The sequence below is a fragment of the Salmo salar genome, chromosome ssa09 (genome assembly GCF_905237065.1).
Source record: "Salmo salar chromosome ssa09, Ssal_v3.1, whole genome shotgun sequence".
NCBI classification, from domain to species: Eukaryota; Metazoa; Chordata; class Actinopteri; order Salmoniformes; family Salmonidae; genus Salmo; species Salmo salar.
This window is the reverse complement of record NC_059450.1, coordinates 77,765,215-77,787,451: the sequence shown is the minus strand read 5'-3', so window position 1 is coordinate 77,787,451 and position 22,237 is coordinate 77,765,215. Positions and strand designations below refer to the sequence as shown.

General features: G+C 46.7%; 1 protein-coding gene across 3 annotated transcripts in view; it reads right to left on the bottom strand.

Moving 5' to 3' along the window:
* Positions 1 to 22,237, bottom strand: part of LOC106611956 (slit homolog 3 protein) — a 458,837-nt gene that overhangs the window by 225,558 nt on the left and 211,042 nt on the right. For all 3 annotated transcript variants that reach the window (XM_045724040.1, XM_045724037.1, XM_045724038.1), the window contains one exon: positions 15,520 to 15,591. In XM_045724040.1, coding sequence (XP_045579996.1) covers positions 15,520 to 15,591 — 72 coding nt within the window. The remainder of the gene's footprint in view (positions 1 to 15,519; positions 15,592 to 22,237) is intronic.

The window sequence follows — 22,237 nt, the reverse complement described above, 5'->3', positions numbered from 1 at the left end:
TTCATCACCTCACTCAGCCCTCATAGACATTGTGAGTGTGTGTGTGTGTGTGTGTGTGTGTGTGTGTGTTTGTTTGTGTGATGGAGTGTGTGTGTAGAGGGTCTGCTTTAATAAAGCCTTGAGTGTTTAAACCATGCATTGTGCAGGTTCCGTCTGTGTGTGTGGCTTTCCTCTCATCTCCTGATCATCTCAGATTCCTTCCCTCCCTCCTGTGAGATGTGACATGATTAACATGGAACACTGGTAAAACTCACCACCACCAGGCCGGGCGACCAAAGGCGCGGGGGCGTTGGAGACCGTGGGAGAAGAAGTGTGGAGGCAGCCGTGGAGTTTAAAGAACCAGCCTGGAGTTTAGACATCAAAACAAATGAGGCCACCGTAACTCATCATCTACTTGTTGCTGCGTGACGGAATCCATCCGAAAGGATTGGAATCGTTTGCCTTTGTTCTGCTTAGCGTGGAGGGTTCAGCTAAAGCACACAGACGCAATCAGATGTTATCCTCCTAATTGAAATAAACCTGCAGAGGCTGTATAGAGAAATAACATGATCTGCAGCTCTAAATCCATGTGGTTTGTGTCTAAGTGAGGGCTTATGAGAGAAAAACCACAACAGTAAGGCACTTGGCATTTGGACATTGAAACCCCAGCGATGTTATCCAATAGAGACATGCTTTATGGCTTCTGATAGAGGAGGAAGGAGAAAGTAGGGGAGAGGAGGGTGGAGAGAGGAGAGGAGGGGAGACAAGAGAGGGGGGAGGGGGATGAGAAAAATAGCAGATGAGGAGGATTCAGGTTTAGGTTCTGTGGCAGATGGAGGGTACCCAATTGCAGCCAGAGGGACAGGTAGGACGGACAGAGAGACAGACAGAGAGAGAGAAAGAGAGAGACATGAGTACCAAGCCATTGATGAGGCCATTACAGCTTAAATGAGGACAGATTGAATCTAAGCTGCGTGGAGGGTTGGCTCTGCTGGGACACGGTGGGGTCGTTTCTCTCTCAGCCCATCTCTCCACTCCTCTAACTTCCTGCTTCCTACCACCACTGCGCTGCTTTGGCTCAGTCACACTTCCCAACCTTCCAGTGATATTGCAAGGGGCAGAGTCTGGTGGCAAGGCAATTTCCTGTGCTGAAAAGTGCTGTTTGCGAGCTAATGATAGCCCCCCCCCAACACCTCTTACTCTAATCCATCCTACTCTTACCCTGTTTCAGTGTAACTCTTCCCCCCCTCTCTCTCTCTCTCTCTCACTCTCTGTTTCTCTCTCTCTCTCTCTCTCTCTCTCTCTCTCTCACTCTCTCTCTGTCTCTTCGTCCCTACTTCTATTTATCTCTCCCTGTTATTTGACACATACAGACTGTTGTATTGGCTGAAGGCAACCTTTCAATCAGACCACACTGCGACATAAAGACTGATGTGTCCTGTGGGAGGCATACAGTACTGGTGCTGGTGCTTAAAAATGCATGGAATATCTGATTCACACTGATTCCTCAACCACTGACTGTCTCTTCTCTCTCCCTCCCTCTCTCTTCTCTTCTCTCCCTCTCCCTACTCTATCTCCTCCCCCTCTCTCTTCTCTCCCTCTCTCTACTCTCTCTCCCTCCCTCTCTTCTCTCCCTCCTCTATCTCTCCCCTCCCTCCCTCCCTCCCTCCCTCCCTCCCTCCCTCCCTCCCTCCCTCCCTCCCTCCCTCCCTCCCTCCCTCCCTCCCTCCCTCCCTCCCTCCCTCCCTCCCTCTTCTCTTCTCTCCCTCTCTACTCTCTCTCCCCCTCTCTCCCTCTCTCTTCTCTCTCTTCTCTCCCTCTCTCTACTCTCTCCCCCTCTCTCTTCTCCCCCCCACTCTACCCTCGCTCCCCCCTCTCTCCACTCTCTCATTCTCTCTTCTCTCTCTCTACTCTGTCTCTCCCCCCTCTCTCTTCTCTCCTTCTCTCTACTCTCTCCCTCTCTCTTCTCTCCCTCTCTCTCTGGGTTATATGCTCCTCTGTGAGCTATGACTGGGCATCCCTCTCCCTGGCAGCATAAAAGCATTAATCATGATGAAGCATCAGCAGTGTTTATGATATAGGCAACAGCGAGGTCAGAGAGGATACGGGCCGAGGGGCAAGGAGACCTCGACTGGGTCAGGTCACATCAATTCCTTGGAAACGGAAACTCTCGCTTCAAAATGGTACAGCTGACTGACTTAACTAGCATGTAAAGACCAGCCAAACCAAAAGCACCGAATAGCTAAAACATATTTTTGACCAGGTCCATTTACAAAAAATACATAAGAAAAAATCACAACCAAAACTGTGGTATCACACTACATATAATGTGACAGGACTCCTCCACCTCACCCACTAAACCATGCTTAATGTGAGTCTGGAAGGAGAGATTACAGTCTAACCAGACACCCAGGAATTTGTAGTTGTCCATGTATTCTAAGTCAGAGCCGTCCAGAGTAGTGATGCTGGATGGGCGAGCAGGTGCGAGCAGTGATCGATTTAATAGCATGCATTTAGTTTTACTTGCGTTTAAGAGAAGTTGGAGGCCACGGAAGGAGTGTTGTATGGCATTGAAGCTCGTCTGGAGGTTAGTTAACACAGTGTCCAAAGAGGGGCCAGAAGTATACAGAATGGTGTCGTCTGCGTAGAGGTGGATCAGAGAATCACCAGCAGCAAGAGCAACATCATTGATGTATACAGAGAAGAGAGTCGGCCCGAGAATTGAACCCTGTGGCACACCCATAGAGACTGCCAGAGGTCCGGACAACAGGCCCTCCGATTTGACACACTGAACTCTATCAGAGAAGTAGTTGGTAAACCAGGCGAGGCAATCATTTGAGAAACCAAGGCTGTCGAGTCTGCCAATAAGAATGTGGGGACTGACAGAGTCGAAAGCCTTGGCCAGGTCGATGAATACGGCTGCACAGTAATGTCTCTTATCGATGGCGGTTATGATGTCGTTTAGGACCTTGAGCGTGGCTGAGGTGCACTCATGACCAGCTCTGAAACCAGATTGCACAGCGGAGAAGGTACGGTGGGATTTGAAATGGTTGGTAATCTGTTTGTTAACTTGGCTTTCGAAAACCTTAGAAAGGCAGGGTAGAATAGATATAGGTCTGTAGCAGTTTGGTTCTAGAGTGTCACCCCCTTTGAAGAGGGGGATGACCGAGGCAGCTTTCCAATCTTTGGGAATCTCAGACGAACCATGCTAACACACTGCATATTACGTGTCAGGACTCCTCCTCCTCACCCACTAAACCATGCTAACACACTGCATATAACGTGTCAGGACTCCTCCTCCTCACCCACTAAACGATGCTAACACACTACATATAACGTGTCAGGACTCCTCCTCCTCATCCACTAAACCATGCTAACACACTACATATAACGAGTCAGGACTCCTCCACCTCACCCACTAAACCATGCTAACACACTGCATATAACGTGACAGGACTAACACACTCACCATACAGCTTCCATTCAGTCTGAATCTCCAGTCACATCACAACCAAGTCCAACAATGTACTTTAACTGTACAAATACGTCCAAAGGCAGTATGCAACGAGGCATGGATGGAGGGGTGGTGAGAGTGGTACGCCCCCCTGGATGGTGTCATTTAGTGTACCATGGGTCTTTGTGTGAAAGAGGTGCTTTTCCCTCACCAGCGGGTCCAAAACATCATTAAAGTCTACTCATATTAAAGAGGTCATCGGTAACCTCCAAGGGAAAGAATGCATTTGGTAAAATAACAGTAATAATGCAGTATCAGACAAGCCTGGGGAATCACATTGTTAACACAAGGAGTCTATGTCTCTACTCAGATGGTTATGGAGTAACTAACTCACTCTAGTTGGAATAAAGAGGTCCCGGCCAACCTGTCAGGAAAATGCCGAGTGCACACACTGAAAGATGAGTGTTTGGCATGGACAAGGGGAGGGGAGGGGCTGTCGTACGTGGTAATGTGAAAACTTCTTATCAATGTGTGATGACGTGGAAGTAACCTTGAGATACTGTAGCATGGAAATGTCTCAGCTGCACTTCCACTCATAAAAAATGGCAGACCCTGGTCGGCCGGTACAAAAATAAAGAGAGTAGCGTTCATTGAGAGACAGAAATTTCTGTACAAACAGTGGTCATAAAATATTCAGCACTCTTCTCTGGAGAGTGCAGCAGGAGGGGGGAAGATGGAAGACGGACATGCACCACTCTGGTAAGAACACGAGGGTTTCCAAATATGACCTGCAGGCAAGTCTGAAATGCTCTTTGGCTTCTCAAAGAGCATTTCAGACTTGATTATGTTTGGGACAACTTTAACCAATGATTTAAAACTTTCTACCCCCAAATCTACCAATCAAATATAATTTATATCATACTAGAATTCATATTTCATCATGATAGTTTCTAGTTCTCAATAGTATCATTTTACTCTCTCAGTTAAGAAATGATAAATAACATTTAGCACTAGTAAATTAAGGGGAACATTTGCTTAACCAGTGTTCTAATACAATGCTACTATTTTGATTAATTCAAATGTGAAAATCAGATTTTTTTTAAAACACAATTCATCTGCCTGGTGCAACTCACATTTGACAAGTATCTTCAGGGAGATCTTGAGATAAAAAGCTGAATTTATTATAATCAAATGTCCTTAGAGCTGAAACCCTCCTATGAATAATCATCAAAGAATCAGTGACACATTAGCCCATCTATCACCTCCACCCATCTATCCCCTCCACCCATCTATCCCCCACCCATCTATCCCCTCCACCCATCTATCCCCCACCCATCTATCCCCCACCCATCTATCCCCTCCACCCATCTATCCCCTCCACCCATCTATCCCTTCCACCCATCTATCCCCCACCCATCTATCCCCTCCACCCATCTATCCCCTCCACCCATCTATCCCCTCCACCCATCTATCCCCCACCCATCTATCCCCTCCACCCATCTATCCCCTCCACCCATCTATCCCCTCCACCCATCTATCCCCCACCCATCTATCCCCTCCACCCATCTATCCCCTCCACCCATCTATCCCCTCCACCCATCTATCTCCCACCCATCTATCCCCCACCCATCTATCCCCTCCACCCATCTATCTCCCACCCATCTATCCCCTCCACCCATCTATCCCCTCCACCCATCTATCCCCTCCACTCATCTATCTCCCACCCATCTATCCCCCACCCATCTATCCCCTCCACGCATCTATCTCCCACCCATCTATCCCCCACCATCTATCCCCTCCACCCATCTATCCCCTTCACCCATTTATCCCCTCCACCCATCAATCCCTTCCACCCATCCATCCCTTCCACCCATCTATCCCCCCAGCCATCCATCCTCCCACCAGGCCGTATGTTGTCCCACCATGCAGTGTGCTCGGCTGGCTCCAGACCTTTCTCCATCTCATTGAGATGCAAGGCACGCCCAACATGAGAAAATGTCCGAGATAACTTTGAAGTCATTAGTTCAGTCATTACCACAGTTATGTTAAATCGAAATTACAATTCATCACCAGAAAGAGCCAATCGTTTATTTTGTGTAACTTGGCAAGCGTTAAACTGTATTCAGTCATTTGAAGTCACGGAGCTGCACTCATTATGGAAGCCTATTTAGCGTTAGTGCCCTCCACTAAATCAGTTCTTATTCATTAGCAACTTGAGGGAATGCTTAACATCTAACAGCGAGCTGACGTGATTGTATAAGTCATTCTTCTCAGGAGAAATAAGCTAAGGCTTTTGTATTTGTTATTTTATATGAGAGCCAGCCATCTATGCATCAATAGGAATTAACTCTTTTAAATGACTTGTTCAATCTGATGTCAGATGCTGTTCTTCTTTTTGATACAAGTTTAATGAACATTGTGATTAGAAACATAAAATGTGTCCACCACCCCGATTTCTGTTTGTAAAAGGGTATTTGGTCCCAATATGTTGTTGAGATCAAACTACAAAGGAGAACTGATAAAACTGACACTTTAATTGACAGCTTCAATAAAACGCTGTCCATCTGACTGTGTCTGGGAATTAATTTGGTCAACCAGTTTCCATTTCCGCATACATAAAAATTCCCCATTTTCTTTGTTGGGCTTTCCCTTCCCAGACAAAACACATATTTCCTAATATGCAACAATGTTGTTCTCCACAATATTCATCAAAAACACGGCAGTCTTACAATCTAGAAGAATCTGGAACAAACACGGCTGGTCACGGAGACATTTGTTACATCAATGATACATTATCTTTGCTTGTCCCTCTTTACCGGAGGCTCTTGTAGAGGGCACTGATAGTTGCCATGCCAGATCAAATAGAAGAATACATTAAAGATACCCATAAAGGTACGATTTTAGTGCAGTGATAACAGTGACACAGTAGTACCAGTGATACAGTGATCCAAGTGATACTGTGATACCAGTGATACAGTGGTTCCAGTGATACAAGTGATACCAGCAGTACCAGCGATACCAGTGATAAAGTGATACCAGTGATACAGTGATACCAGTGATACAGTGACACCAGTGATACCCTTTGATCATATAACATGAAATAGAGAGGTTCTCATCTATGAGTTCAATACAAAGGCTAGAAGACAGCACACGTACAAATACTCTGGCTATCAGCAGAAATTGACATCTTCTGCACCATGACAGGAACCAATTGTAATTTCAATTCACCACTGTTACACTGGGGAACAGATATAGGGCTGTGCATTAAGATGCATTCTGCTCCAGTATCTATTCAGAAAATGTGTTAGGTACGCTACCATACAATTCAACACTTTATTATATATTAAAAGAGAGAAAATTGCTCAAAGAAAAAGCCTAATGTACCAAGAGAGCATGACCTAATTAAAATGATGGGTTTCTATCACAGCAATCTCTTCCTGGTGCTCCAGTCCAATTATCTATGTTTCAGCTGCATGGACATATGGTGGAATTAGCACCTTTAAACAACATATATTTACATCTTCACATTCTCTATTGTCTATGCAAGATGGCATAGCAGTCAGACGTCCTTTGTCCTCGTCTTGTCGTGTCCCGTGTATATATATATTTACATCTTTTCTTCGCATATCTTTTATATATGTTTTTATAAAAACTCAACTTCAAAACACTCTCCTGCAACCCGCCTCACCAATTAAAAAAAAGAAGTATTATTTACTTCAAATCTGAAATCCACAACAGAAGCTAGCCAGAAGTTAGACAGAAGTTAGCCAGTTCACTAGCTAACGTTAGAATTCAGCTAACCACGGTTGGCGGTCATCAGCTATCGCTTAGCTCGAAAAGCTATCGCCAGTTTTGTACAACGCGACTCAGACCAGAGCATACCGGACCTATTTTCTCTCCATATCCCTGGATTTCTACCGCAAGCTCCAGACATTTACACCTGGATCTTGCAGCTAGCTAGCTGCTATCCGAGTGACTATTGGCTAATGTCAGTCCCAGAGCTAACATCAATTATTCCGGAGCTAGCCAGCTGAAGAGTTCCATCAGCCACTCCTGGGCTACAATCACCTATCCGGACCCGTTTTACTGCCGATGCGGAGCCCCGTCGGGCCTTCACAACTGGACTACCGACATTATCTGCCCGAAAGAGTATTTCCAAATGGTCCCTCCGTCGCGACGTAACCTGAACGCCCATCTGCGGCCAGCTAATCGTTAGCTGTCTTATCGGCTGCTATCTGAATAGGTGTATCGGCCAATTTTCTTGGGCCACTAAAACTATAACTATTTTGCCAATTGGATTGGTCCCCTCTACCACACGGAACCCCACTAATCTACCGACGGAAACGCACGAGGTGGCTAATAACAGACCATCTTCTGCCAACTTGCTACCCATGGCCCGGCTAGCTGTCTGAATCGTCGTGACCGCAACCGACCTCACTACTCACTGGACCCTTTTGATCACTTGGCTAAGCATGCCTCTCCTTAATGTCAATATGCCTTATCCATTGCTGTTCTGGTTAGTGTTTATTGGCTTATTTCACTGTAGAGCCTCTAGCCCTGATCATTATACCTTATCCAACCTCTCAGTTCCACCACCCACACATGCGATGACATCACCTGGTTTCAATGATGTTTCTAGAGACAATATCCCTCTCATCATCACTCAATGCCTAGATTTACCTCCACTGTATTCACATTCTACCATACCTTTGTCTGTATATTATACCTTGAAGCTATTTTATCGCCCCCAGAAACCTGCTCATTTTACTCTCTGTTCTGGATGTCCTAGATGACCAATTCTCATAGCTTTTAGCCATACCCTTATCCTACTCCTCCTCTCTTCCTCTGGCGATGTAGAGGTGAATCCAGGCCCTGCAGTGCCTAGCTCCACTCCTATTCCCCAGGCGCTCTCTTTTGATGACTTCTGTAACTGTAATAGCCTTGGTTTCATGCATGTTAACATTAGAAGCCTCCTCCCTAAGTTTGTTTTATTCACTGCTTTAGCACACTCTGCCAACCCGGATGTCCTAGCCGTGTCTGAATTCTGACTTAGGAAGACCACCAAAAACTCTGAAATCTCCATCCCTAACTACAACATTTTCAGACAAGATAGAACGGCCAAAGGGGGCAGTGTTGCAATCTACTGCAGAGATCTGCAGGTCTGTACCCAAACAATTTGAACTACTACCTTTAAAAATCCACCTCTCTAAAAACAAGTCACTCACTGTTGCTGCCTGCTATAGACCACCCTCTGCCCCCAGCTGTGCTCTGGACACCATATGTGAACTGATTGCCCCCCATCTATCTTCAGAGCTCGTGCTGCTTGGTGACCTAAACTGGGACATGCTTAACACCCCAGCCATCCTACAATCTAAGCTTGATGCCCTCAATCTCACACAAATGATCAATGAACCTACCAGGTACCACCCCAAAGCCGTAAACACGGGCACCCTCATAGATATCATCCTGACCAACTTGCCCTCTAAATACACCTCTGCTGTTTTCAACCAAGATCTCAGCGATCACTGCCTCATTGCCTGCATCCGTAATGGGTCAGCGGTCAAACGACCTCCACTCATCACTGTCAAACGCTCCCTGAAACACTTCAGCGAGCAAGCCTTTCTAATCGACCTGGCCCGGGTATCCTGGAAGGATATTGACCTCATCCCTTCATTAGAGGATGCCTGGTTATTTTTTTTTAAATGCCTTCCTCACCATCTTAAATAAGCATGCCCCATTCAAGAAATTTAGAACCAGGAACAGATATAGCCCTTGGTTCTCTCCAGACCTGACTGACCTTAACCAACACAAAAACATCCTGTGACGTTCTGCATTAGCATCGAACAGCCCCCGTGATATGCAACTTTTCAGGGAAGTTAGAAACCAATATACACAGGCAGTTAGAAATTTTTCAAGCAGAAATTTGCTTCCTGCAACACAAACTCAAAAAAGTTCTGGGACACTGTAAAGTCCTTGGAGAATAAGAGAACCTCCTCCCAGCTGCCCACTGCACTGAGGATAAGAAACTCTGTCACCACCGATAAATCCACTATAATTGAGAATTTCAATAAGCATTTTTCTACGACTGGCCATGCTTTCCACCTGGTTATCCCTACCCAGGTCAACAGCACTGCACTCTCCACAGCAACTCGCCCAAGCCTTCCCCATTTCTCCTTCTCCCAAATCCAGTCAGCTGATGTTCTGAAAGAGCTGCAAATCTGGACTCCTACAAATCAGCCGGGCTAGACAATCTTGACCCTTTCTTTCTAAAATGATCTGCCGAAATTGTTGCAACCCCTATTAATAGCCTGTTCAACCTCTGTTTCGTGTCGTTTGAGATTCCCAAACAAACAGATTACCGACCATTTCGAATCCCACCGCACCTTCTCCGCTATGCAATCTGGTTTCAGAGCTGGTCATGGGTGCACCTCAGCCACGCTCAAGGTCCTAAACGATATCTTAACCGCCATCGATAAGAAACAATACTGTGCAGCCGTATTCATTGACCTGGCCAAGGCTTTCGACTCTGTCAATCACCACATCCTCATCGGCAGACTCAACAGCCTTGGTTTCTCAAATGATTGCCTCGCCTGGTTCCCCAACTACTTCTCTGATAGAGTTCAGTGTGTCAAATCGGAGGGCCTGTTGTCCGGGCCTCTGGCAGTCTCTATTGGGGTGCCACAGGGTTCAATTCTCGGGCCGACTCTCTTCTCTGTATACATCAATGATGTCGCTCTTGCTGCTGGTGAGTCTCTGATCCACCTCTACGCAGACGACACCATTCTGTATACTTCTGGCCCTTCTTTGGACACTGTGTTAACTACTCTCCAGAAGAGACTCAATGCCATACAACTCTCCTTCCGTGGCCTCCAACTGCACTTAAATACAAGTAAAACTAAATGCATGGTCTTCAACCGATCGCTGCCTGCACCTGCTCGCCCGTCCAGCATCACTACTCTGGACGGTTCTGACTTAGAATATGTGGACAACTACAAATACCTAGGTGTCTGGTTAGACTGTAAACTCTCCTTCCAGACTCACATCAAACATCTCCAATTGAAAGTTAAATCTAGAATTGGCTTCCTATTTCACAACAAAGCATCTTTCACTCATGCTGCCAAACATACCCTCGTAAAACTGACCATCCTACCGATCCTCAACTTCGGCGATGTCATTTACAAAATAGCCTCCAATACCCTACTCAATAAATTGGATGCAGTCTATCACAGTGCCATCCGTTTTGTCACCAAAGCCCCATATACTACCCACCACTGCGACCTGTACACTCTCATTGGCTGGCCCTCGCTTCATACTCGTCGCCAAACCCACTGGCTCCAGGTCATCTACAAGACCCTGCTAGGTAAAGTTCCCCTTTATCTCAGCTCGCTGGTCACCATAGCAGCACCCACCTGTAGCATGCGCTCCAGCAGGTATATCTCTCTGGTCACCCCCAAAGCCAATTCCTCCTTCGGCCGCCTCTCCTTCCAGTTCTTTGCTGCCAATGACTGGAACGAACTACAAAAATCTCTAAAACTGGAAACACTTATCTCCCTCACTAGCTTTAAGCACCAGCTGTCAGAGCAGCTCACAGATTACTGCACATGTACATAGCCCATCTATAATTTAGCCCAAACAACTACCTCTTCCCCTACTGTATTTATTTATTTATTTATTTTGCTCCTTTGCACCCCATTATTTCTATTTCTACTTTGCACTTTCTTCCACTGCAAACCTACCATTCCAGTGTTTTACTTGCTATATTGTATTTACCTCGCCACCATGGCCTTTTTTGCCTTTACCTCCCTTATCTCACCTCATTTGCTGACTTTGAACATAGACTTATTTTTCTACTATATTATTGACTGTACAGTGGGGGAAAAAAGTATTTGATCCCCTGCTGATTTTGTACGTTTGCCCACTGACAAAGAAAGGATCAGTCTATCATTTTAATGGTAGGTTTATTTGAACAGTGAGAGACAGAATAACAACAAAAGTATCCAGAAAAAAACGCATGTCAAAAATGTTATAAATTGATTTGCATTTTAATGAGGGAAATAAGTATTTGACCCCCTCTCAATCAAAAGGATTTCTGGCTCCCAGGTGTCTTTTATACAGGTAATGACCTAAGATTAGGAGCACACTCTTAAAGGGAGTGCTCCTAACTACAGCTTGTTACCTGTAAAAAAGACACCTGTCCAAGCAATCAATCAATCAGATTCCAAACTCTCCACCATGGCCAAGACCAAAGAGCTCTCCAAGGATGTCAGGGACAAGATTGTAGACCTACACAAGGCTGGAATGGGCTACAAGACCATCGCCAAGCAGCTTGGTGAGAAGGTGACAACATTTGGTGCGATTATTCGCAAATGGAAGAAACACAAAAGAACTGTCAATAACCGTTGGCCTGGGGCTCCATGCAAGATCTCACCATGTGGAGTTGCAATGATCATGAGAACGGTGAGGAATCAGCCCAGAACTACACGGGAGGATCTTGTCAATGATCTCAAGGCAGCTGGGACCATAGTCACCAAGAAAACAATTGGTAACACAGTACGCCGTGAAGGACTGAAATCCTGCAGCACCCGCAAGGTCCCCCTGCTCAAGAAGACATATACATGTACGTCTGAAGTTTGCCAATGAACATCTGAATGACTCAGAGGACAACTGGTGAAAGTGTTGTGGTCAGATGAGATCAAAATGGAGCTCTTTAACATCAACTCAACTCGCCGTGTTTGGAGGAGGAGGAATGCTGCCTATGACCCCAAGAACACCATCTCCACCGTCAAACATGGAGGTGGAAACATTATCGTTTGGGGGTGTTTTTCTGCTAAGGGGACAGGACAACTTCACCCCATCAAAGGGACGATGGACGGGGCCATGTACCGTCAAATCTTGGGTGAGAACCTCCTTCCCTCAGCCAGGGCATTGAAAATGGGTCGTGGATGGGTATTCCAGTATGACAGTGACCCAAAACACACGGCCAAGGCAACAAAAGAGTGGCTCAAGCAGAAGCACATTAAGGTCCTGGAGTGGCCTAGCCAGTCCCCAGACCTTAATCCCATAGAAAATCTGTGGAGGGAGCTGAAGGTTCGAGTTGCCAAACGTCAGCCTCGAAACCTTATTTACTTGGAGAAGATCTGCAAAGAGGAGTGGGACAAAATCCCTCCTGAGATGTGTGCAAACCTGGTGGCCAACTACAAGAAACGTCTGACCTCTGTGATTGCCAACAAGGGTTTTGCCACCAAGTACTAAGTCATGTTTTGCAGAGGGGTCAAATACTTATTTCCCTCATTAAAATGCAAATCATTTCATAACATTTTTGACATGCATTGTTCTGGATATTTTTGTTATTATTCTGTCTCTCACTGTTCAAATAAACCTACTATTAAAATGATATTCTAAGTGGGCAAACGAACAAAATCAGCAGGGGATCAATTACTTTTTTCCCCCACTGTATGTTTGTTTTACTCCATGTGTAACTCTGTGTTGTTGTATGTGTCAAACTGCTTTGCTTCATCTTGGCCAGGTCGCAATTGTAAATGAGAACTTGTTCTCAACTTGCCTACCTGGTGAAATAAAGGTGAAATAAAAAATTAAAAAATTCTCCACTAATAGCCACTTTTGTAATGGGCTGTGGTCGAGCAGGAGGAAGTGCTGTTTGTAATGGGCTGTGGTCGAGCAGGAGGAAGTGCTGTTTGTAATGGGCTGTGGTCGAGCAGGAGGAGGTGCTGTTTGTAATGGGCTGTGGTCGAGCAGGAGGAAGTGCTGTTTGTAATGGGCTGTGGTCGAGCAGGAGGAAGTGCTGTTTGTAATAGGCTGTGGTCGAGCAGGAGGAAGTGCTGTTTGTAATGGGCTGTGGTCGAGCAGGAGAAAGTGCTCTTTGTAATGGGCTGTGGTTGAGCAGGAGGAAGCGCTGTTTGTAATGGGCTGTGGTCGAGCAGGAGGAAGTGCTGTATTACTAATAAAAACTGAATCCACACAAACTGACATTTATGCCTGGTGTGGTCAGCCAACTCTAACGCCATCTCATCTCCATCATGCCATTTTTTTGCTGTGGTCATAAAACCATCACTAGCTTCTCTAAGAGCTGAGGCAGGGCTAGGACATGGGGAGGAGGACACTCAAAATGAACAGCCAGTCCAGCTGAAGCAGGGCTAAGACAAGGGGAGGAGGACACTCAAAATGAACAGCCAGTCCAGCTGAGGCAATGCTAGAACAAGGGGAAGAGGACACTCAAAATGAACAGTCAGTTCAGCTGAGGCAATGCTAGAACAAGGGGAAGAGGACACTCAAAATGAACAGCCAGTCCAGCTGAGGCAGGGCTAGGACAAGGGGAGGAGGACACTCAAAATGAACAGTCAGTCCAGTCCAGCAGAAGAATCACTGTCTTTCATTCAAGCATTTCCTGCCCTGCCTTTGAGCACGGCCCTTATTCAAACCTCACAAACAATCATGTACAAAAAAATGGTCAGACTTTTTTGCAGGTTTTCTGTAGTGGAGGTGAGTGAGAATGACTGTGTGTCTCTCTCGGTCACAAAATGAGACCTGCTTTAACAGGGGGTATGACAACGGCATTTAGTGCCCTGCCGATGAGCTGATGGATGGGCTAGTGTCTGGGAAATGAAATCCCTATCTTTCTCCCCCAGTTATGTTGTCCTGTCCTGTGCTGTCCTATCATATTCTTAGCAGTCCTCCTCCCCAAGGCTTTACCTTCGCTGAGGCTGGAGGCTGGAGGGCTGGAAGACTGGAGGGCTGGAGGTTGGAGAACTGAACTCCTCTGCACCAGGACATCACTGCCTGGGTGCTGCAGGGGCATGTACCTCCCTCCCCTATAACCCAGACCAGGCAACACCAGACTAGACCAGTCCAGACCAGACTCGACTGGACCAGACCAGAACAGACCAGACTGGACCAGACCAGACTGGAACAGACCAGACCAGACTGGGCCAGACCAGACCAGACTAGACCAGTCCAGATCACACTGGACCAGACCTAACCAGACTGGACCAGACCAGACTGGACCAGACCGGACCAGACTAGACCAGACTGGACCAGACCAGACTGGACCAGTCCAGGCCAGACTGGACCAGACCAGATCAGGCCGGAACAGACCAGATTGGACCAGACCAGACTGGACCAGTCCAGACCAGACTGGACCAGACCAGATTAGACCAGACCGGAACAGACCAGACTGGACCAGACCAGACTGGATCAGACCCCCAGTAACAGCCTTAGCCTCAGTAAGAGTTTCAAACACCATGAAACCGTACAACAGCAGCTCACCAGTGTCTGTCTGGTTTAAAGCTTTACACTGTGTGCACGATGCCAGACACAAGCTACAGTAAACCTGTGGCTCATTCAATGAAGTACGCTATTTCCTGAATGTTCTTGGTTCTCTAGAGGACATAGTGTATATTACACCACAGTAGATGACTGCAGAAACAGTTTTAACAGGCAAAAATGCACAGAGAGAGGATGCTTGGAAAAGTGACTAACAAATACAACGCCTGCGAGGCGCTAGCAAGCAGCTTAATGTCACAATGCAGCACAGAATGACAATGATCCTGTGTAAAACCGTGGTGGTCACACAGTCGATACGGAGAAACACAAGGCACACGGCGGATGGACTAACACCTCAGGACGGTGACACTATCACTGCTGTCGCTGGCAGCATGCACAGGTAGGTATGCCGCGCTGCTGCAGCTTCACATCCAACACACTTTACCCTTCAAAGACATTCAACAGAAAACACACAGGGAACAGAAGACAGAGAAATCCAGTGAAAAAACTGAACGGTAGAGAGTTAGAGAGATAGGGATATAGATAGAGAGAGATAGATATATATAGAGAGAGATAGAGAGATAAATAGATAAAGAGATAGAGAGATAGAGATATATATATAGAGAGATAGAGATTGAGATAGAGAGAGAGACTGAGATAGAGAGATAAAAACAGAGATAGTGAGAGAGATGGAGAGAGATAGAGAGATATAGAGATAGAGAAAAGAAGAGAAGAAAGGGAAGAGCAGGATCGGTCCCTGCAGAAGAGAGGAGAGGAAGAAGGGTATGAGGAGGAGGGGGACTCACAGTATCTCCAGATCACGGAGGGCTCGGAAGGCTCCATCTTCGATGCAGCTTATGTGGTTGCTGTCCAGTTGCCTGCGGAGGGATGAGAGACAGGAGTCAGCGGAAGGTCTGTCTGCAGACGTGGGGGTTTAGGGTACTGGTGGGGGGGGATGCAGGAGGAGGAGTGCCAGTGGCTGGGTATGGTGAGGGAGGTGGCTGGGAGGGGCTGAAGGTAGGTAGCTACTGGCTAGCCAGTGGGCGCACAGCACAAACTCAGATCTCAGCCCTCACCTCTGCCTCACCGCAACCTGCCAGGGAAGGAAAGGACCAGCTGGCTAAAGTGGCCTGTTTGGCTGCAGCCTATCACCTCACTCTCAACACTGCCCCGTCTCAACACTGCCCCGTGAGTGGAGGAGAGAAAGAGGGAGAGAGCGGGGGGGGGGCAGAAGGAGAGTGAACAGAGGCTGGCTATAGCCCACCCCGTCTGTCAGCTCTCTATTAATTACATTGCCTCCCCCCTCCTCTTCTTCTCCCTCCTCATCTTCTCCCCCTCTCCCTTTCTCTTTCTTTTTTTGTCAGAAAGGGAGTAATTTCATTACATTAGAGCAGCCAATCCATTACGAGCTTTTACCGACTCTGTCACTGAAACAATTTCATTAAAGGAGAGGGTTCGTAAATCAGTCCGGGTCACGATGCTGGACTCCCAGACGCTCAGAGCACTTCTTCCTCTTCTTTCTTTTCCTTTTACTTTCATTTGCAAGTCTCCCGCCCACCCCTCTTCTCTCCACCCCTCCCCTCTCCCCTCTCTCTGCCCAACAAATAGGAGATGGATGGAAGACAAGGCAAAACAAAAGGCAGACATCTAGAATGCTCTCCAGCTCCTTTATCCAGACTCCAAAAGCTTCTGTGACATTTAAGCTGTTACAGATACTGTCTGCATATTCTGCTCTGGGCTGTAAACAAGACCATATCTCCTCTTCTCTAATATCCTATACCCATCTCCTCCTCTTCCCCTATCTCTCTATCCCTAATCCCTGTTACTTTACTTTGCTTTCTAGCTCTTTGTTTTCTTCTTATTTCCCTTGGTTCTCATCTAGTAAAGCAGCTGTTTCCTGACTGGTCGTTATCTCTTAGCAGAGGAGACCAGCCGTTTGGAAAGCGTCAACAAGAGAGGAAATGAAATAATCTAGGATATTATCTCATTACAATTTGGTATGAGACATTCACAATGAAAACGACCATCTGTGTAGAATAGAAACAAGCAAAGTTATGGCATCATATATGCAGATAGGAGAATGACATATTGGAGCCATGCTTATCATGCTTGTCATGCTTAATCTAATTTCATGATACATGTTATCTTTATTTGAAATGATTTGCTAACTGGTGAAGCCTGACAAACCTTAGGGAGGAGTGATACTGTGATCAAAGCTAGGTCGTACTTCTGACCCTTTACCTCATCTTGAAACCAATGTATAGCTGGAAGGAGGCTATGTGTGTGTGTGTGTGTGTGTGTGTGTGTGTGTGTGTGTGTGTGTGTGTGTGTGTGTGTGTGTGTGTGTGTGTGGGGTGTGTGTGTGTGTGTACGTGTGTGTACAGTATATGTGTGTGTGTGTACAGTATATGTGTGTGTGTGTACAGTATGTGTGTATGTAATGGGTGTTGGTGGGGGGGAATGACAGTCCCAAAATTAATTTCCTTCCATCTAATTACGTTGGCCTTTAATCATCCCTGTCATAAGCAGTATTGTCAGTTGGTAGCAGTTTGATGCTTCTACCTTGAGGATCATGAAAAGAGAGAAAGAGTAGAGAGAGAGTAGAGAGAGAAAGAGAGAGAGAGAGAGATTAGAGAGAGTAGCGAGAGTAGGAGAGTAAAGAGAGTAGAGAGAGAGCGAGAGAGAGGAGAGAGAGCTGAGCTGCACTTCCTAAACTCCTGCCAAATGTATGACCATATTCGAGACACATATTTCCCTCAGATTACACAGACCCACAAAGAATTCCAAAACAAATACAATTTTGATAAACTCCCATATCTATTGGGTGAAATAGCACAGTGTGCCATCACAGCAACAAGATTTGTGACCTGTTTCCACAAGATAAAGGCAACCAGTGAAGAATAAACACCATTGTAAATACAACCCATATTTATGTTTATTTATTTTCCCTTTTGTACGTTAACTATTTGCACAACATTAAGCATTTTGTGGTCCGAGCCCTGAATGCTGATTGGCTGAAAGCCATGGTATATCAGACTATATACCACGGTTATGACAAAACATTTATTTGTACTCTTCTAATGACGTTGTTAACCAGTTTATAATAGCAGTAAGACACCTCAGGGGTTTGTGGTATATGGCCAATATACCATGGCTAAGGGCTGTATCCAGGCACTCCGTGTTGCGTCGTGCAGAAGAACAGCCCTTAGCTGTGTTATATTGGCCATATACCACACCACTTCGGTCCTTATTGCTTAATTATAACACAGTACATAGCCATAGTATGACATTTGAAATGTGTCTATTCCTTAAAACTTGTGAGTGTAATGTTTACTGTTCATTTTGATTTGATTATTTCATTTTTGTTTATTATCTATTTCACTTGCTTTGGCAATGTAAACATAGTTTCCCATGCCAATAAAACCCTTTGAATTGAAATTTAATTGAGAGGGTTGCAAGGCTTTGATTACATTTTAAAACGCCTAGCTAGCTAGAACTAGCCAAGCGCAAACCAGCTGTAACATATAATGTATCCAGCTGTAATCAGCTAAGATGGATACACATTTAAGCCCCAAGCTCAGCATCCTTGCAATCAAATATGCAGAAGGCGTTGCCAGTCAAACAGGTCGGAAAAAATATAAAAAGCACCCAGAGACCCTAAGAGAAGAATTTATGTAACAAAAAGACAAAGAAATCAAGGTGGATCTTCTCTTTTTCATCAAACATGCATGCAGCACTGCGCAAGGCAAACAAACATCTTAAAATGTCTGGAAACAAGACCATGAGACAATTGCATGTGGACACAACCCCAAAATGTAATATTAATATATATAATAACTGAACAGTAATGATCCAAGGCTCTGAGGCCAGTCTAGAGCTGTTTGAAGAAGAGTTCGACATGATAAAACCTCTAGTGGATGATGAGGTAAAAACGGACATCTCTCTACTAACAACGCCAGCAACTCCCAAAACCTGGGCTTCCAAACAGGAGGCCCACAGTACATCACTCCCTCCCCTGTAGCTGGAGCAGCCGTGTGCACACCAAAAACACCATTGGTAAAACTAATCCAAATTAGCCTCTCCTTTCTTGAAGTGGAGATGACAGAATTCAGGGAGAACAAACAACAAGTATGTGACACTGTCCAGACACTGAAGGAAGAGTTGAGGCATTTCCAGGAGGAGAGCCATGCTTAATAAAAACGTTAAGACAGTTCATCTGCCAGCAACTCTCTCCACACCTTTCCGGTCCTGCTCATCTGGAGACTTCCGAGCCGCCTGTTCCTCTGGCTGGGAATGACAAGCCTGATCTTTCCCGCCTACCTCGGGAATACTGGGATTTGGGTCAGATCTTCAGCAAACAAAGGGCCAGCAAACTACCTCCCCACAGGCCCTACGATTGTGCCATCGACCTCCTGTCCGGTACCCCTACTCCGAGAGGAGGGCTGTATTCTCTCTCAGGTCGAGTGACTGCAGCCATGAACAGTAATATTAAAGAGGCACTGGCGGCTGATTTTATTTGGCCGTCCACTTCACCTGCAGGAGTGGGTTTTTTGGGAAGAAGGATGGGGGAAGAAGGATGGGGGATTACATCCCTGTTTTGCTTACCGGGGTTTAAATAACATTACCATGAATAACCGTTACTCCCTTCCTCTTATGTCATCAGCTTTTGAGAGACTCCAGGGAGCTACGGTTTTCTCTAAATTGGATTCACGGAACGCGTACAATCTGGTGCGCATCAGACAGGGAGATAGGTGGAAGACTGCATTCAACACTCCTAATGGACATTATGAGTACTGGCTGCAGCCGTTTTCCAGGCCCTGGTTAATGATGTGCTGCGCGACTTCCTTCACCAGTTCGTGTTTGTGTACCTGGATGACATCCTCATCTTCTCCAAGTCCATGGTTGAACACGTCCAACATGTCTGCCAGGTTCTTCAAAGACTCCTCGCTCATCACTTGTTCGTGAAGGCAGAAAAGTGTGAGTTTCACATTCCTCAGATCTCTTCTGCACCCACTCTCGTTCATGCGGATCCTTCTCTTCCCTTCGTGGTAGAGGTGGATGCCTCTGACGTTGGCGTAGGGGCGGTTCTGTCTCAGTGCTCGGCGAAAGACCAAAAGCTTCATCCCTGTGCCTTCTTCTCCTGGCGTCTCACTCCAGCAGAGGGGAAAAATGATGTCGGCAATCGGGAGCTTCTTGCAGCCAAACTGGCTTTGGAGGAGTGTCGGTACTGGTTGGAGGGTTCGGAACATCCCTTTACGGTTTGGACTGACCACAAGAACCTGGCCTACATCCAGGAGGCTAAACGCCTCAACCCCCGACAGGCTCGTTGGGCTCGCTTCTTCACTCGGTTCAGATTCACATTATCTTACCATCCGGGGTCTAAGAATGTGAAGCCGGATGCCCTTTCACGCCAGTTCTCCAGCTCCAGTGAGTACCGGCCGCTTGAATTCATCATCCCCAGGTCGCTCATCCTCACGCCGGTGTCCTGGGGTATAGAGACAGTAGTAAGGGAGGTGCAAGGTAGGGAGGCAGTTCCAGACAGATGTCCACCTAACAGACTTTTTGTTCCTCTTGGGGCACGATCCAAGGTACTTCAGTGGGCTCACTCGTCGCGTCTCACCTCTCATCTGGGAGGGCAGCGAACTATAACGTTTTTGAGGAGGAGGTTTTGGTGGCCCTCGGCGGAGGCGGACACTCGGACCTTTGTGGCTGCCTGTCCGACATGCGCCCGGAACAAGACTCCTCGTCAGCAGCCTCTAGGGCTTCTTCATCCGCTGCCAACACCTTCTCGACCCTGGTCCCATCTCTCTGTGGATTTCATCACAGGTCTTCCATCCTCAGAGGGCCACACGGCCATCCTGTCCGCCAAGCCTGCCACTCGGAGTCAGCAACTTCCCTGGGTGGAGTATGCACACAACACTCTCCAGTGTTCCTCCACTAGCCTGTCACCATTCTAGGTGTTGTACGGTTACCAGCCCTTCCTGTTTCCAGATCAGGAGATTGAAGTGACGGTTCCTTCTGCTCACCGCCTCATCTCTCGTTGCCGCCGGACCAGGAAGAGGGCTCGGTCAGCACACCTGAGGTCCTCAGCTTGGGTTCCACGACAGGCCAACCATCAACACCGCCCAAGAACCCTCCTGCATCCAGGCCAGATGGTCTGGTTGTCTACTAGAGATCTGCCTCTACGCGTGGAATCTAGGAAGTTGGCTCCCCAGTACGTTGGGCCATTCAAAGTTCTACGGCGTATCAATCCAGTGGCCTATTGTCTTCATCTTCCCTGGTCCATGAGGGTTCATCCCACCTTCCACATCTCCAGACTCAAGCCTGTGGTGTTCAGTCCTCTGGTTCCGGCCACTCGGCCTCCACCTCCGCCCCGCATGATACCAGGACAGCCAGCCTACACGGTACAATGCATCCTCTCCAGTCGTCAGTTCCGGCGAGGGACTCAGTATCTCATGGACTGGGAGGGTTACAGGACTGAGGAACATTCCTGGGTTCCAGCCCGGGACATTTTGTACCCCGGACTCATTCGGGACTCCCATCGATGTTCAGCTACCCCTGGTGGAACGTCGGGAGCCATTCCTTGAGGGGGGTCCTGTCACAGGTCAGGTTTTCTCCCTTGCGTGTACTACCTGAGGTTGCCACTGGACAGCACCCTTGGGTTACTTCTAGTATCCAGGTGACCCTGATTGGGCTTACTGGGATCACCTGCTGGATGACTATTTAGGTGCCTCTGTGGACTGGGCCAGTTGCTCATGTCTCATGTCTTGTTCAGTGTTCTCGTGTGCCCTTGCTTTGATTTTTGCTATGAAGACCTTAAGTAAATATTCTGGATATACCCTTACCTCTACCTGCTGTGTTTCTCTGCGCCTGGGTCCGAGTTTGTACTAGCATTAATGTTACACAGAGGGGGTGGTGTGTGTCACTTTGTTAACAACAGCTGGTGCGCGATTTCTAATATTAAGGAAGTCACATGGTTATGCTTGCCTGAGTTAGAATACCTCATAATAAGCTGTAGACCATACTATTTACCAAGAGAGTTTTCATCTATATTTTTCGGAGCAGTCTATTTACCACCACAAACCGATGCTGGCACTAAGACCACACTCAACAAGCTGTACAGGGCCATAGCCAAACAAGAAAATGCTCATCCAGAGGCGGTGCTCCTAGTGGCCGGTGATTTTAATGCAGGGAAACTGAAATTAGTTTTACTAAATTTTTACTTACAAGCAAAAACTCAAACAGCAAGCACCAGTGATGCGCTCAATATGGAAGTTGTCGATGAAGCGGATGCTAAGCTGCAGCACTGTTTCGCTAGCACAGACTGAAATATGTTCCGGGATTCATCCGATGGCATTGAAGAGTTTACCACATCAGTCACTGGCTTCATTAATAAGTGCATCGACAACATTGTCCCCACAGTGACCATAAGGATACATCCCAACCAGAGGCCATGGATTACAGGCAACATCTGCATTGAGTTAAAGGCTAGAACTGTGGCTTTCAAGGAGCAGGGCATTAATC